This window comes from Perca flavescens, chromosome 20, assembly GCF_004354835.1.
Source record: "Perca flavescens isolate YP-PL-M2 chromosome 20, PFLA_1.0, whole genome shotgun sequence".
Lineage (NCBI taxonomy): Eukaryota > Metazoa > Chordata > Actinopteri > Perciformes > Percidae > Perca > Perca flavescens.
The window spans coordinates 28,923,623-28,937,234 of record NC_041350.1 but is presented as its reverse complement, the minus strand read 5'-3'; the positions used below and the strand labels follow the sequence as shown (position 1 = coordinate 28,937,234).

Below are 13,612 nucleotides of genomic sequence, written 5' to 3'. Positions count from 1 at the left end.
AACACATTTGAGGACACTATCTTTCCACTTGACAAGAGCTCTCCTGCACTAACATCAATGTCCCGACCCAGGAAGTACATTTCATATCTGTGCCCAGAACTGAAAAAATGCTTGAGAATCCCCCGGGGAGTAGAGGGAAGAAGACACTTACTGCCTGGGGCTTGGTCGTCCTGGTCATCTGGGAAGAGATCGTCCAGAGTCTCTTTAGTGGAATCAGAGTCCTTATCCTCCTGAGAGGGGAGGGAGGGAGTGAGTGAAAGAGGAGGAGGGAGAGAAAGAGGACAATGAATGAACTGACTCAAGGTTTTCTAAATTCTTAAAAGAGCATTACCAACTACTTATTTATAAGCTGATGCAGTTGTTTTGTAGCCTGGGTCCAGTCAAGCACATGTCAGTGTGTTAAAATTCTTGAGATTGTTTACATTGATAACTTTTAAAATCGACTCAGCTGCTGACGAAGAGTTCATGGAAATGACTTAAAATGGAAAGGAATCAGTGGGAGAGAAGTTACAGGAGGAAAAGAGACTCTTACAAAAGGAAGAAACAGACTTAACTTGTTTAAAAGCAGAAGAGGTTGGCATTGGAACTTGTGAGCTTATTCAGATACTTGACACAAATAGTTGAAATCACAACAAATGAACCACTAAAGGACAGCTTAAGACAGTTTTCCCTTTTTGTTTGACTCAGAATTTTTCAAAGATTTTCATATATGAATGTTTGCCATTTTCTCAAGAACTCAAGTCACACAAAATCTGGGACATGTATCCCATAATTGTCTGGTATTATGTGTTATTTTGATTATAATGCAGACTTTGAAAGATCAGAATATTTTCTATTATCATTATAGAACAGTCTTTGTAGAAGGATGTGCTCTCCAAACGGCCTTGTTTTTGGCATTCTCATCAGTAGTGTGAGCTAATTGTTAGAAAAATAGCGTGCATACTTTAAATACAGACATATGACTTCAGCTGCAGACAGTAAGGTGGAATTTGCCCTAGTTAGTTTGAATGTGATGCATTCTTGACATGAATCTACATATCTGTTCTCATTGGTTAGTCACCATCTAATAAATTATTGATATCTGTGAATGACCTGGAGTCTGTCCACTCTTTTTCTCCCACTAGAAGGTACCACAACTCAGGGTATGCTGATACAGAGTACTGATCCAAGTACTCTCTTTCCCCCAATTTTTAAATCTGTATCACTAAATGACCTCACTTAGAAAATGTTTATGTGAGGTAGCATGAAGCCAAAGAATGCTGACATATAAGATGTCTGGTCACAGGTTGGTTTCACCAAGTCAAATTTATGACTTTTTAAGACCATTTTGAATGAAATTTAAGACCCATTTCACAACATAAAAAGCCCCGCCAGATGTCAGAGTCGGGAAAAATCGTCTGAAAGAATTCCCCGCTATCCTCATTCGCATTTTTGGACTGGTGTCTAGTCACCTTGTGGAGGACCCAGAGCACCTCCGTCTTGTTGGCTCTGATCCAAAAGCAACACGGAGGTCGATTACGGAAGTTCCGGAGCTGCTGCGTGGGTCTCACATAGGTAGCGTGGAGGTAGTGCTGGGGCCGGGGCTGGAGCCACCAGATACTCGGCAGAACTGGCATTAGTTAGAGGTTTCTCAACTCCAGCGCATGTACACCCAATGTTCCTAGTTTAATTGTTTAATTAGACCTAAATTCAGCTGTTTTTTTGTCTCTGGTACAATCTGAAAGAGACTCACGCCAATAACACAAAAGCTGATTGGCTGCAATATAAGTAGCAGTCGTAATAGAGCGAATTATATTCGGACTAGCGAAAGAAAGAACTACAACACCACGGAATAAAAAAAATTTAAAAAGCGCTGCAGGAGCATTTCAATGAGCATTAGAGGTAGCGTTACATGGATGTAGGAAACTTAAGACCGGTTTAAAATTATTTAAGACCTAGAACACAACACTAATAAGAAAAAAAAATTATTTCAAAATTTTAAACTTTTTTTTTTAGACTTTTTAAGACCCCGCAGAAACCCTGGGTCAAACGTTATATTAAACATGAGGACTCACAGATGGGGACAAGTCCTCGTCGTACTTCTTCAGCTGGTTCATGAACTCCAGGTGCTTCTTCTCCTCCTCCAGCTGGGCGACACTCTGCTCGCTCTTCTGCAGTTTCTGCTGCGTCCCGGCCAGCTCGTCCCTTAGCCACTGGTTCTCCTGGCAGAGCCGGCGGACCTGGGCCCGGAGCTTCTGCTTCTCCGACTCCACCGAGCTCAGGTGGCTCGACAGCGCCATCATCACCTGGGACAGAGGGGGTTCTTTTACACACTAGAGTTGCTTCATGGTTCAATAATAATCATATCTCATATTTTGGATGTTTGGAGAATGTCTTTGGGGGTGATCAACTAGACAGTATTCCCTGCATCCCTGAGCTACAGTGCTTGAACATGCTCTCGTTTGGATGAGTCAGCTCAGAACCACCTTAAAACAATATTCACACTAATCCCCAGTCACTCCTAGCTACAATCATCCTGGGCTGTTTTGAAAAACATTTAGACCCTTCAAGGGACTATACTTTTAATACAATGCACAAATTACATTAAACATGAAGTATATTCAGGGTTCGTACACCTTTTCCAAGGTCAAATTCAAGCACTTTTCAAGCACTTTCAAGGTCCATTTTAAAGCTTTTTCCAGCACCTTACACCACCATAAAATATTTATCAATACATAGTCAAAATTATTATTTAGTGTTTTTGTCACATTAAAAGACATAATACTATAAACAGCCAAAATTGTATTTAATAGCAGAAGGATCAGATATTTATGCAAAACACAAGTTTTATTTTTCTAAATGTAGACTTTGCTTGCTATCTAACCTGCCTGAGTCAATTACCCCAAACAAAATCACTCGACAGGTTCACTTCACTAACCCTGAATTATCACCTTCTCTTCATGGTTCCTAACATAACATACAGTAAAACAGCTATGGAGAGGAGCACTGAGTGGGAGGATCTGAGCCAAATGACATGCAGCTGGTTCATTCTGCGTCAAAATCCAGGAACAAAAAGGTGATGCACCCTCTTAGATTTTGCTCAAAGTTTATGCTACCCTTAATTTCCTTTCACACTTCTTTCCAAATCTAGGGCATGCTGTACAAACTTGTAATGGTTCAGTCATATCGACATGTCTTCCAACCTACAACGTTTGGGCTGTCTATGAATTAATGTCCAAATATTGCTTCCCAGATAATGTGATTTTCAGGCTGTAAAACTTTAGTAATTTCAAGGGCTAAAAATATGAAGACATAGGATTTGAACAGAAATATTTTACAGGCCTTGGTTTTGGTACACATTCTTGATATAGACAAGGTTTGAACAAAATCTGAGACAGTGCAACAACAACCTGTAATTCCATTTTAACCCAGAAGACTCTGAAAGTGCACATGCACCTGCCTAATAAATAGCCTATATTAATTGAAAAAGACATATACATTTATCTACTGGAATAGAGCAGTGTAAATATTGCATAAGGCCATCCTCAACCTTACAGTAGGCTACTTGTATGACATGATTTCTGTTCAGCAATCAACGATTGTTGTTATGCACCGGGCTAATGTTTGCAGGTTTTAATTTGCGGGTATGTTACAGTTACTGTGATGTAACCTTGGCTATGTTCACAGCATATTCCACAAATGAACGTGCTATAACGGACATGCAATACTAACATTACATTATCACACCAAGTACTCTCAGTCACTTAGCCTGCGAAATCCTAGCTAGAAGTTACTAGCGTCAACAAATAGGCGCTAACTAGCGCTAACGTGTACAGTAGGCTACTTCAGTTGGCTTACTTGAAACTTACTTCATGTGACTCGAGAGCGCAGACTCACCCATTATGAAAAGCTGCACGTCTTTTTTGCAGACTTTACAAGAGGCAACTCGTAGGGTTTGTCCCCGTTTAATCCATAATTTGTATTTTTCATCTTCCAGCCAACGTTTATTGAAACGACAACAACCTGCCGGCAGCGATATTACGAATCCCACTATGGGCACGCCAAGACCCGCCCTTCAATAGCATTTATTGGCCATGTGGCCATGATGCTTACGCAAGGTAGCGTAACCAATCAGCTATCTTAACCTTAACCACTCGAGGTGAAATGCCTTACCCCAACCAATCAAGCTGCTTCTTAGGGCGGGTCTTGGCGTGGTGGCAGATCGCAGTCCCACAGCGAGCAGTTTTAATTTTAGGCTCTCCAACATTTTATCTCTCAATTTAATAAACAAACTATTCAGTAAGTTAGGTATTTGTTGTGAAAGAAATAAAATTACAATTTCAAGCATTTTATCCAAAATTCAAGTAATTTTCAAACCTTGAAAAACACAAAATCAAAATTCAAGCATTTTCAAGGATTTCAAGCACCCGTACGAACCCTGTATATTAAATCTAAGGCAAATAGTGGCAGATTCAGTGGCTCTATCATGTGTAAATTAGGGTACTAAAACTGCCAGTGTTAATAGTACACTTCCCACCAGAACTAAATGTGTGTACACTAGTGTTACTGTGAGGCACTTTGGGTAAAAGCATCCACCTAAAAGCATATGTTGTAAGGTGAAAGGCTGGGAGGGGTGTAATCAGACAAAGAGTTTGAGGCATACTGACATTTGCAGTGTTAAAGCAGGAAAATTATGCAGCAAAATATGAATCACACTCTACAATAACCGTAAGCTACCCAAAATGCTGAAGGTGGATATTAGAGTCTGCATGGTGCAGTGTATTGTATATTTATCACACAGAGCCTGCTGGGAGATGGAGCTGAGAGGCTAAAGCATCAACAGTGACTCATAGGCCAGTGTTTGCAAACTAAGCAACGACAACCATTTGGGAGTTTTCAAACTTTCTCTGAAAAGAATCTGCATTTTTAAGATTTTTTTTTTTTAGATCTGAGCTGTAAAGGCGTCTATCTTTGTTTCTGTTCTCTTTCTTCAGGGAGGATTTTGGGAAATCAGTATTTTCCACCACTCGCCTATAGGAGGGGAATTGGGCCTTTGAAAAACACAAATTTTAGAATACTGTATGTAAAAAAAAATTAACACATAGGTGTATGATCTTTATGGTTTGCATTTGAACTTATGTGTATGCTTTGTTTTCTTAGTCTGTTATTATGTACAAGACAAACTGCTTTCAACTAAAGGCCAGTCAACACCAGCAGCATTTTTGAAGTGTTTCTGGAGCCATTATGAAATCTGTCACTCTTCATTCTCGGGACCTCTCTTTTTAGCAAATGTCCAGACTGTAACCCCTCTCATGGAGCATTCCTGGAAAAACAAATTGTTGTCCACTCAACGTATTAGTAGACTATCAAAAAGGTAGAGCTCCAGCAACAAAAACATTATCCTTATTTTATTCTTTTGAAGTGTAGAAATCATACACCAGTTGAAACCAGCGCTTGTGAAGTTTTCCCCATGTCATTTTTACTGGAGGTGCCAGAGAGGATTAAAACCACTGTCTACCTAACATGTGTCATCGGTAAAATAAAATAATATTCAATAAAAATGCAATTTTCTTCCCCCAGTTTTATCAAAATGTTTACCTGCAGCGAGGGGGGGGGGCACCAAATTACTGATCGATGGTTTAAAAAGAAAATATGTCTGAAAATATATATATACCTAAGAGAACAAGCCTGATATTTTAGTTGATAATGATTCACCAATATGAACGTGTACCTGTGCCTCGCTCAGCCCGAGCTCCAGCATTTCCAGGGACTTGCGGATCATGTGGGACTTCTCCTCCACCAGGACGCCCTCCTCGTCCTGCTTCAGGCAGCGCAGCGTGCCCAGCAGGCCCCCCAGGATGGAGTGGTGCTCCTGCTTCAGGGCCTCCAACCCCTGGATCACCTGCTTGGTCCGGGAGATGATCTCATCCTGGGACAGCTTCTCCCCAGGGTCCTCCTCCTCCTTCACACACACCATGGTGGACATGTCCTCACGCATCCTAAAGATTTTACAGGGAAAGGAAAGTCAAAATCATGTATGAATCCATTTTAAAGTGGTGCAGTTATAATACCGTACGGCCCCAGAGATCAGACAAATCAAACAAAGAAAATCCCATGCCAAAACATGGTATAAATTTAGATCACACAGAAAAGGCGGTGTAAATTTAATCTGACAGGGATGTTCTCCTAAAAAGTGCAAACAGCAGGCTCTAATGCAGGAGAGCAAATGATTTTCTAAATCCTGTCAAAAACAAGGAACTTGTTGTCATCTAAAGACTCTGATCTTGACATTATTAGTAGGCTATCCACTTGTCTCATGAATTCTGTGCTTGTTAGTCCTGACAACAACAAAAAAAATGACTAACGCAACAAACTTTTAATCAGGGTTAATGCATAATACTGCAAAAATGGCAGAGACAGGACCACCAGGAAAAAGGGTCTTCACAGAGCAACAGATTGGGGTTCACCAGAAACGTGTCAAGGGTTCACAGCCATCTACCAGCCATATGGCTAGTGAATGTTCAAATGTTACCAGCCACTCAATAGATTACCAGTGGGTTTTTTGTCTGGTGAGTAAAGCAAATCTATCAGCTACGGCTGGGTGATATAGAGAAAATCAAATATGACGTTATTTTTGTCCCAATACATCGATATCGATATCGCGGCGATATTGTAGGGTTGACATTTGGTGCTTTAACAAAAATATTCACACAATGATTTGTGATAAATAATCATCAATAATGTGTATTTTAATGACTAAGAGGCTAAAGACAAATAATAGAACATTCAGGTAGGGACATCACTTTCTTGTAATGCAGCCTTTAAAAACAGAAAAAAAAAAAAAAAAAATACACCTTATGCCATATTACCATGTTATGATATCCAAAATCTGAGAAGATATCTCAGCCCTACTACCATCCAAAAACAAAAATCAAATATCATATTTTTTAGCAAATAAATTAATGTTGATACTACTGGTGCTTTCGCTCAATATTAACACAATGAGATTTTTTATAAACAATCAGTATGGGGATACAATGACTAATAATAAAACAGCTAGTAATACTGGTAGGTTCAGAAAATTACATCACTTTACTGTAATGCAGCCATTGAAACCAGGAAAAGACAACACATGCATCATATCGGGATATCCAAAATTGAAGATGATATATAGCCTCGTATATTGAGGTCTATATAAAATCCATATATTGCCCAGCCCTACAGCCACTTGCATATTTTACCAGGATTTGGCTGGTGGATGGTGCTGATTTTGAACCCGAACATAATATTGATTAATGTAGAGAAATCATTACATGAGCACACACGTAGCCTTCAGATGTTCAAAGATGCATACTCCTGACCTTTTCTGGCCTCATGGCCACTACACAGCCAGATGCATCTCCCTTTGCAATCAATACTCAGCTCAGAGTGAGAAACCACATTGGCTTAAAGAAAAGGTTAGATCCTGTGTTTTTGTGGGTTTGTGTGTGTGTGACTGTCTGGACAGTTCTTGGTTCAGGAGCCTAGGCGGTTCATCTTGAGAGAATTAGAAAGATTTAGAATTTGAAATGTTCATGCTTGCCTCTCCAACAACACTCCAGGTGCCTTTGAGCGAGGCACTGATAGCAGCAGGGTGTTGCAACAGCTGAAAAAGCTGCATAAACAAAGGTTTAACGTAATGCCGCATTTGTAAAAATGCTGTTTGAAGTGCTCTTCAAAACCGAGGCATCATCACCTAAGATGCTTTAAGAAAAAGAGCGTCTTAGGTGCAGCTGTGATGAAAGGTTGAAACCAAACCGCAGACGTTAAACCTGCTGCCTGCTGACAGTTCAAATCCAAATCTGAGGCTTGTGGGCTGCGTGTGGTACACAGATAACGACAGATATGTAGGTGAGGATTGTTAGAAAGGAAAACTCTGAAATGAACAACTTAAATTAGATGAGTGGCTGCCACCGGTCGTCACATTTGTTTTATTGTTTGTTATTATAGCTTTGCATCTTTAGTCAACATCTATTAGCTTTCCCTGTATCTAGCCAGTTAATCACCAACAAAACCCCAGCTAAATATGACACACTTTCAGAAAAGAAAAAAAAAAAAAAAAAAATCAGGGATAACATACAGTTTTAGTCTGGCATAACCTTGCCAGGCTTACAGTTAGTCTGCAGTTACAAAATACCGTACAGTAAAGTTACCGACCCCAAACACTCATATTCACGATTCAAATAATCAGCATCTTAGTGCGGCCATAATGCAGTCATAGGACATAGTGATTAAGGAGGTACACTATTAGACATAGTAAATCAGATATTAGTATTCACATATTAGCCAAACATTGCAGGTTAATATCGGTTCCTCTTCCACTGGCCCCCATGCACTCCTTCCTACTCAATCCTGACTTTCTTTGCTTTGTATTTTACACACACACACACACACACACACACACACACACACACACACACACACTTAAGAGGATTATGACGGAGCGCTTCGATTGCAAGCTTCCTCATAAATCTCTGCAAGCAAATCTAACTGAAACTGCAAACAGATAATTACAGAAATGCCAACTGGAGTTTTGTTTAACTGCGGCGACAGCTGTGAAAAATACAGAAACGAAACACTTCATGAGGAAGACTGACTTTACATTACCAGGTGAAGACAGATTGGCAGATTTGTCCTGAACTGCCTCAGAATTCACATTTCAGTCGTGGAAGCATCAAGTGTTGAAGAAAAGAAAAGAAAAAAAAACAACGTCTGAAGACCACTCGGAGCAGACGAGTCGGGAGGGCTATAGCTAGATCTCTCCATGTGACTCGGCAACTAGCGTGCAGCCTATCAGCTGACAGCTAGCCAGGAAACTGTGCGCAGGAGAGAGATGGAAAAACAGCAGCTCCAGGTGAGCAGAGCTGTACAGAGATTTCAGTGAAAGTAACTTGAAGTGACTCTACATGAGACACAACAAACAATATCATCTTTTACAAATACTCCTACCTATCGGAGTGGACATTTTAACAGCCACCACCAAAACACTTACATTTTTAATTATGTAGATAACAGATGGGCTGCTTCAATATTAATAACTTCAACTGCTGTTATCAGTAATCAATCAGGAAAATGCACATATGTCAAGTTAACTACTTGTCCCTCGCTGCTGTAAATGAGCTGAAAAACTGATAAGTAGATCTTATTGCAAAGCTTAGAGGGAAAAGCACAGTTGAACTGGCTCCTTTGAAAAGGGCCAAGCGATGAACATGGACATCAATCTAAAATCCCTGCTTTATACCCCAACGACACAGAGCAAGGTCAACTTTAAACCACTGGGAACATCCCAAACTGCAAAGAACAAGACAGAAAACAACTGCCACTGCAGGCTGTGGAATACAGAAGTGAAAGTGACAGCACAAGCCTTTTTGTCCTGCTCTGATCCAACAGTCTTTTATTTCTGGCATCAGATGAGTCTCGGAGCACAAAGCACCACAGGAAAAGGCACAGAAAACCACTTCTGATGTTAACTTTTGAAATGTAAATGGCTGGCTTGAAGTGGAGCGATTGGGGACACTGCAGCTCTTCATGTAAGCAGGTTAAGGCAGTGATATAAGGCAGTGGGGAGGCTGGTAGGGTATAAGTGGGGAAGGGGGGAGGAGGGGGGCTTCCTGCATGAGGTCTGAGCCGGCAGCCGGAAGAGCAGCACTGTCAGCGATGTGTGGGCTGATAGTCATTGATGAGATGAGAGCTGTGACTTGAGCAAGTTAAATTTACGGGATCATTTTTATTTTTGAATAACATACTCAAATGTGGATTTGTTTTGGCTGTTCTCTCTCTGTTCTACCTACCTCTATCCTATCGATGCGATTTTAAACCTCTGCTACTCGCAAAGTGATGCCAGTTTGTCTGGTATAAATAGCTTTAGGAACTGGTTAGGGTAGTTTATTACACCAGCTACGTCTACAACAGCTAAAAACAAAGCGTGCAACCCACAGTCAAGTGCAGAAAATAGAATAGCACTGAGCACCAAAGACAGACAAAAAATAAGTTTATCGAAAAACACTATATAAACTAACAAAACACTCAAAGATTGACACTTTCAACCTGCAATAACAGATTGTTTTGGCAGAAACAAGCAACAGATGGAACAACATTTGCATTTATTTGGAGTCGTATCTCTGGCCCTAACAAATTTAAGTCCAGTGTTCAATCTTCTTTAAGCTCCGTTTTGGCTTTTTCATTGGAAAACGTTCCACTTTCTTCCCCAGCTAGTTTCTACCTTTGCCTTTCTATCGTTTGGTGCTTGGCAGGTAGTGTAAAGTGGCTTTATCAGAACTTTTTCCCTGTAAACAGCTGCCTGCTGCTGCCGATATGGACCCTGATGAGAGCGGTGAGAGTAAACCAAACGGTAAAGTTACAGCCCGGAAAAATAAAAACAATGAGCTTAAAGATGGGATAAATCTCTGTAGAGCTGGAGGGAACTGCATATATAAGTAGAAGTAGTGAAGTGATCCTTTATTGATATAAAAAAATACTGATTAAAGCCGCTTTAAAATGATCATGGTTGTTTACGTAACCTATATCTTCCTTCCTTTTGCACTTTCTGTGATCTTCAACTTGCTGCCGTCTTTGATTTCACTATTTCTTCAGTCTTACTCATCTATCTAGCCGTTACTCAAGTATCATGTGAGGAATTAGCTATTTGCTTTAGGGACCATGAAAAGGGTTAACACATCAGACAGTCACGAGACATAACACTGCACTGCTGAAACTGCTGCATGTCATCTCTGAAACGAGTCGCAGGTTCACTTCTGGTTAGCCCTCACATGACATGAAGAGCAATGGCTTTTCTATATTTCTATGAGCGAGCCTTGGGCAAGAGATGAAATTAATACATTTTATTCAGTGAAGTAATTTAGGATGCTCTGATCTATAGAGACCGTAGTAACACCACTCCTTGCTGAAACCTTAACAATAACTTATATCTTTAATATTTCAAATGTTGCCCATTTCTTTCTAGAAGCTAAACGGTCAACAAGTCAGCCTAGAATTGTTTATTGCGGAATGCATATCAATACAGGCAATCCGTAAGCCAACAAGTAACAAGAAATTACAGAAATGCCAAAATGTGTAGGTAGAGTACAAGAGAATTTAAGGAATCCTTAGCAAAAACATCTGTTTACGTTTTGTTTTTCTGTAGAAGAACATCGGTCAATATCAGAACTGTCAAATATTAATGTTGGTTTTAGCCTCAAAAGTCAGTATTGGCTGGGCAAATGTTTAAATATTAAATTCATAGTTACCTTTCTGGAAGTACCATGTGTAAAAGTGCACTACAGTAGAATAAAAATGTACTACATCTGCAGTGTTTCAGCAGGCCTTAGGTTACATGCTTCACCTGCAGCATTACAACAAAATCTGCAGCGACAACACATAATTTCCCGCCAGGGGTAAGAACTCTATAAAAAGGTCGACACACAAAACCTTCTGGGATGTCTAAGGCCAACAACAAGCAGTCCCAGGAGAGCAGAGGGGTGTTAGCCTGGCTGCAGGTTGTCATGAGGAGTCCTTTGGGCGGGGGACTTTAATGTGAAACATAAACACAACTCTCAGGAATACACACAAATATTCCTGAGAGATTTCTGACATGCAGCGTATACTCGGAGATTGTGTCCTAAATCTCAGATATTCATAGACACCTCCCAGTGTTTTTTGGTTTCCCAGCTGTGGGTCCCACACTGGGATCCACTGTCCCTCTGAAGCGGTCTCCCCAAACACAGGCAGCTTTCACAGCCTTCAGCCCCGCTCGGAATATCAATGAAAAGGGACATCCAACTACTTTCGGGTGCTGCAGTGGCCCAAGTGCACCATCCAGGCATGTTTCAGTCATGTCCATGCCCCTGGAGCTCCTGCTGCTTTGTCCCAGCTATCTCGCTTACAAATGGATTAACCTGAAGAACCAGTTAGCCAATACCTCCCTGTCACAGACTAACCACAGTGCTTAGGAACGTCTAATTCCTGCAAGGGGAGACACTACAGGCAAAAACATTTTTAAATTTTGAGTTTTTCTTTTTTTTTTTTTTGCTTCCATAACATGTCTTCTTTCAGACTAGTGGAAAAAAAGTTTTTTATTACTTTGTTTATTTGCGTCTGTAGATTTCCTCTAAATACACCAAAAGTTAGCATTATCTTAGAATTATCATTCACTTGTAATGCAAAAAAGAAATGTCTTAATGCAAGTAATCAACATGTCAAGTTTGATAGTGATAGTTATTAGTTTTACCCTATTCACCTGAAGTGTTTTGCAAAATGTATGAATTTTCTTTAATATCCATATCTTTAATAAGGATTTGTTCTCATACTCTGAGCCAGTAAAATGGAGATTATACATACACCCAACTTTGCAGTTACGTTTATATCTATAATCTGAAGGTTTTTACAGAGGGGTTTGTTCATATAGCATTCATAGCATGATTAATGTAAAAAGGTATACCTAAAAAGCGGCGATGTGTGAAAAATGTATTCTTTTTATGGCTGTTGACATATTTTCTGATTTATTGAGTGATAAAAAAGATTTGTTCAAAATCCCCTCTGTAAAAACCTTTGACTCTAATATGTAAACAAAATGAAACAATAATTGTGAACCTGGCTTTATCCATTCTAACATATAATTTGCATATTTAAACATAAGATTTCAGAAAACTTGTAATACAAAAAAATAGTCTTAACGCAATCAACTAGGTAAGTTTCATGGCGATATATATTAGTTCAAATGTTTTCCCTATTCACCTGTACTGTAAACACGGACCACACATCAAATGGGGCCATCCTTTAAATCCTATTAAAAAACTAAAGAAATTCAAAGGCTTGTTGTTTGACCAGATGACACTTAAAAACAACACGGATATTTCCGGGAAAGTAGTTAATTGGCTAATGACACAACTCCAAGAAATACACGGAGCCATTCTTACCGTTCTCTGGAACATCCGTTGCCAATGTAGCTTCACCGTAACGTCCGTTTTCCTCGCCTTTTTTACCGTCTAAATCACGTCTTTTTTGAATGGAGGTGTTGTTGCGTTGACAGACAACACTTGCTGATAAATGTAAAAAAAAATATTTAAGTTATAAAACAAAATTTCCAAACTGTGTCCGGATGGAATATGTTCTGCCGACTGACGCTGGTCTTCACTGCATCAACCGCCGTTTATGGTGACCAGCTAGCTACATAGCTAGCCAACCTAACTGTCAAAACACTGGCTTTACTCGGAGCCATACAAGAAAAGCCTGTTTTCCTTTGGTTCCATGGCAGGAACAATTCCGTAAAACTAACTTAAGAGGGGCTTCATGGGGCTAAATGAAAAGTTGACTAGTCGCCCGTGAAGATGACAGCTCGCTAGTCCGCTGGCTGGATGACTGACTGACTGCGCGGTGCGTGAAAATGGCGTTACCCGGCGCCCCCCTCTTCCTCGGTAATGATGTCATCCCTGCCCGGATTAAAGGGGAAACTGTGGCGCAAACTGAGCTGCCAGATTTATTTAATGCAACAATTCACCAGTAAACACAAAAAGTACTGGTAATGTGGTGGTGGGGGGGGATTTCAAAATCATATTAATGGATTATATAATTATTGATGCATTAATGTGTTCATCAT

The 13,612-nt window shown here is 40.1% G+C and overlaps 1 protein-coding gene across 2 annotated transcripts in view; it reads right to left on the bottom strand.

The window, feature by feature from the left end:
- Positions 1-13,458, bottom strand: part of klc1a (kinesin light chain 1a) — a 49,646-nt gene extending 36,188 nt beyond the window's left edge. For both annotated transcript variants that reach the window (XM_028565369.1, XM_028565370.1), the window contains exons 1-4: positions 12,933-13,458; positions 5,711-5,978; positions 2,055-2,285; positions 152-230 (exon numbers count right to left, since the gene is read on the bottom strand). In XM_028565369.1, the coding sequence (XP_028421170.1) occupies positions 152-230; positions 2,055-2,285; positions 5,711-5,977 (577 nt within the window). In that variant the 5' untranslated portion in view covers position 5,978; positions 12,933-13,458. The remainder of the gene's footprint in view (positions 1-151; positions 231-2,054; positions 2,286-5,710; positions 5,979-12,932) is intronic.
- Positions 13,459-13,612: the final 154 nt, after the last annotated feature.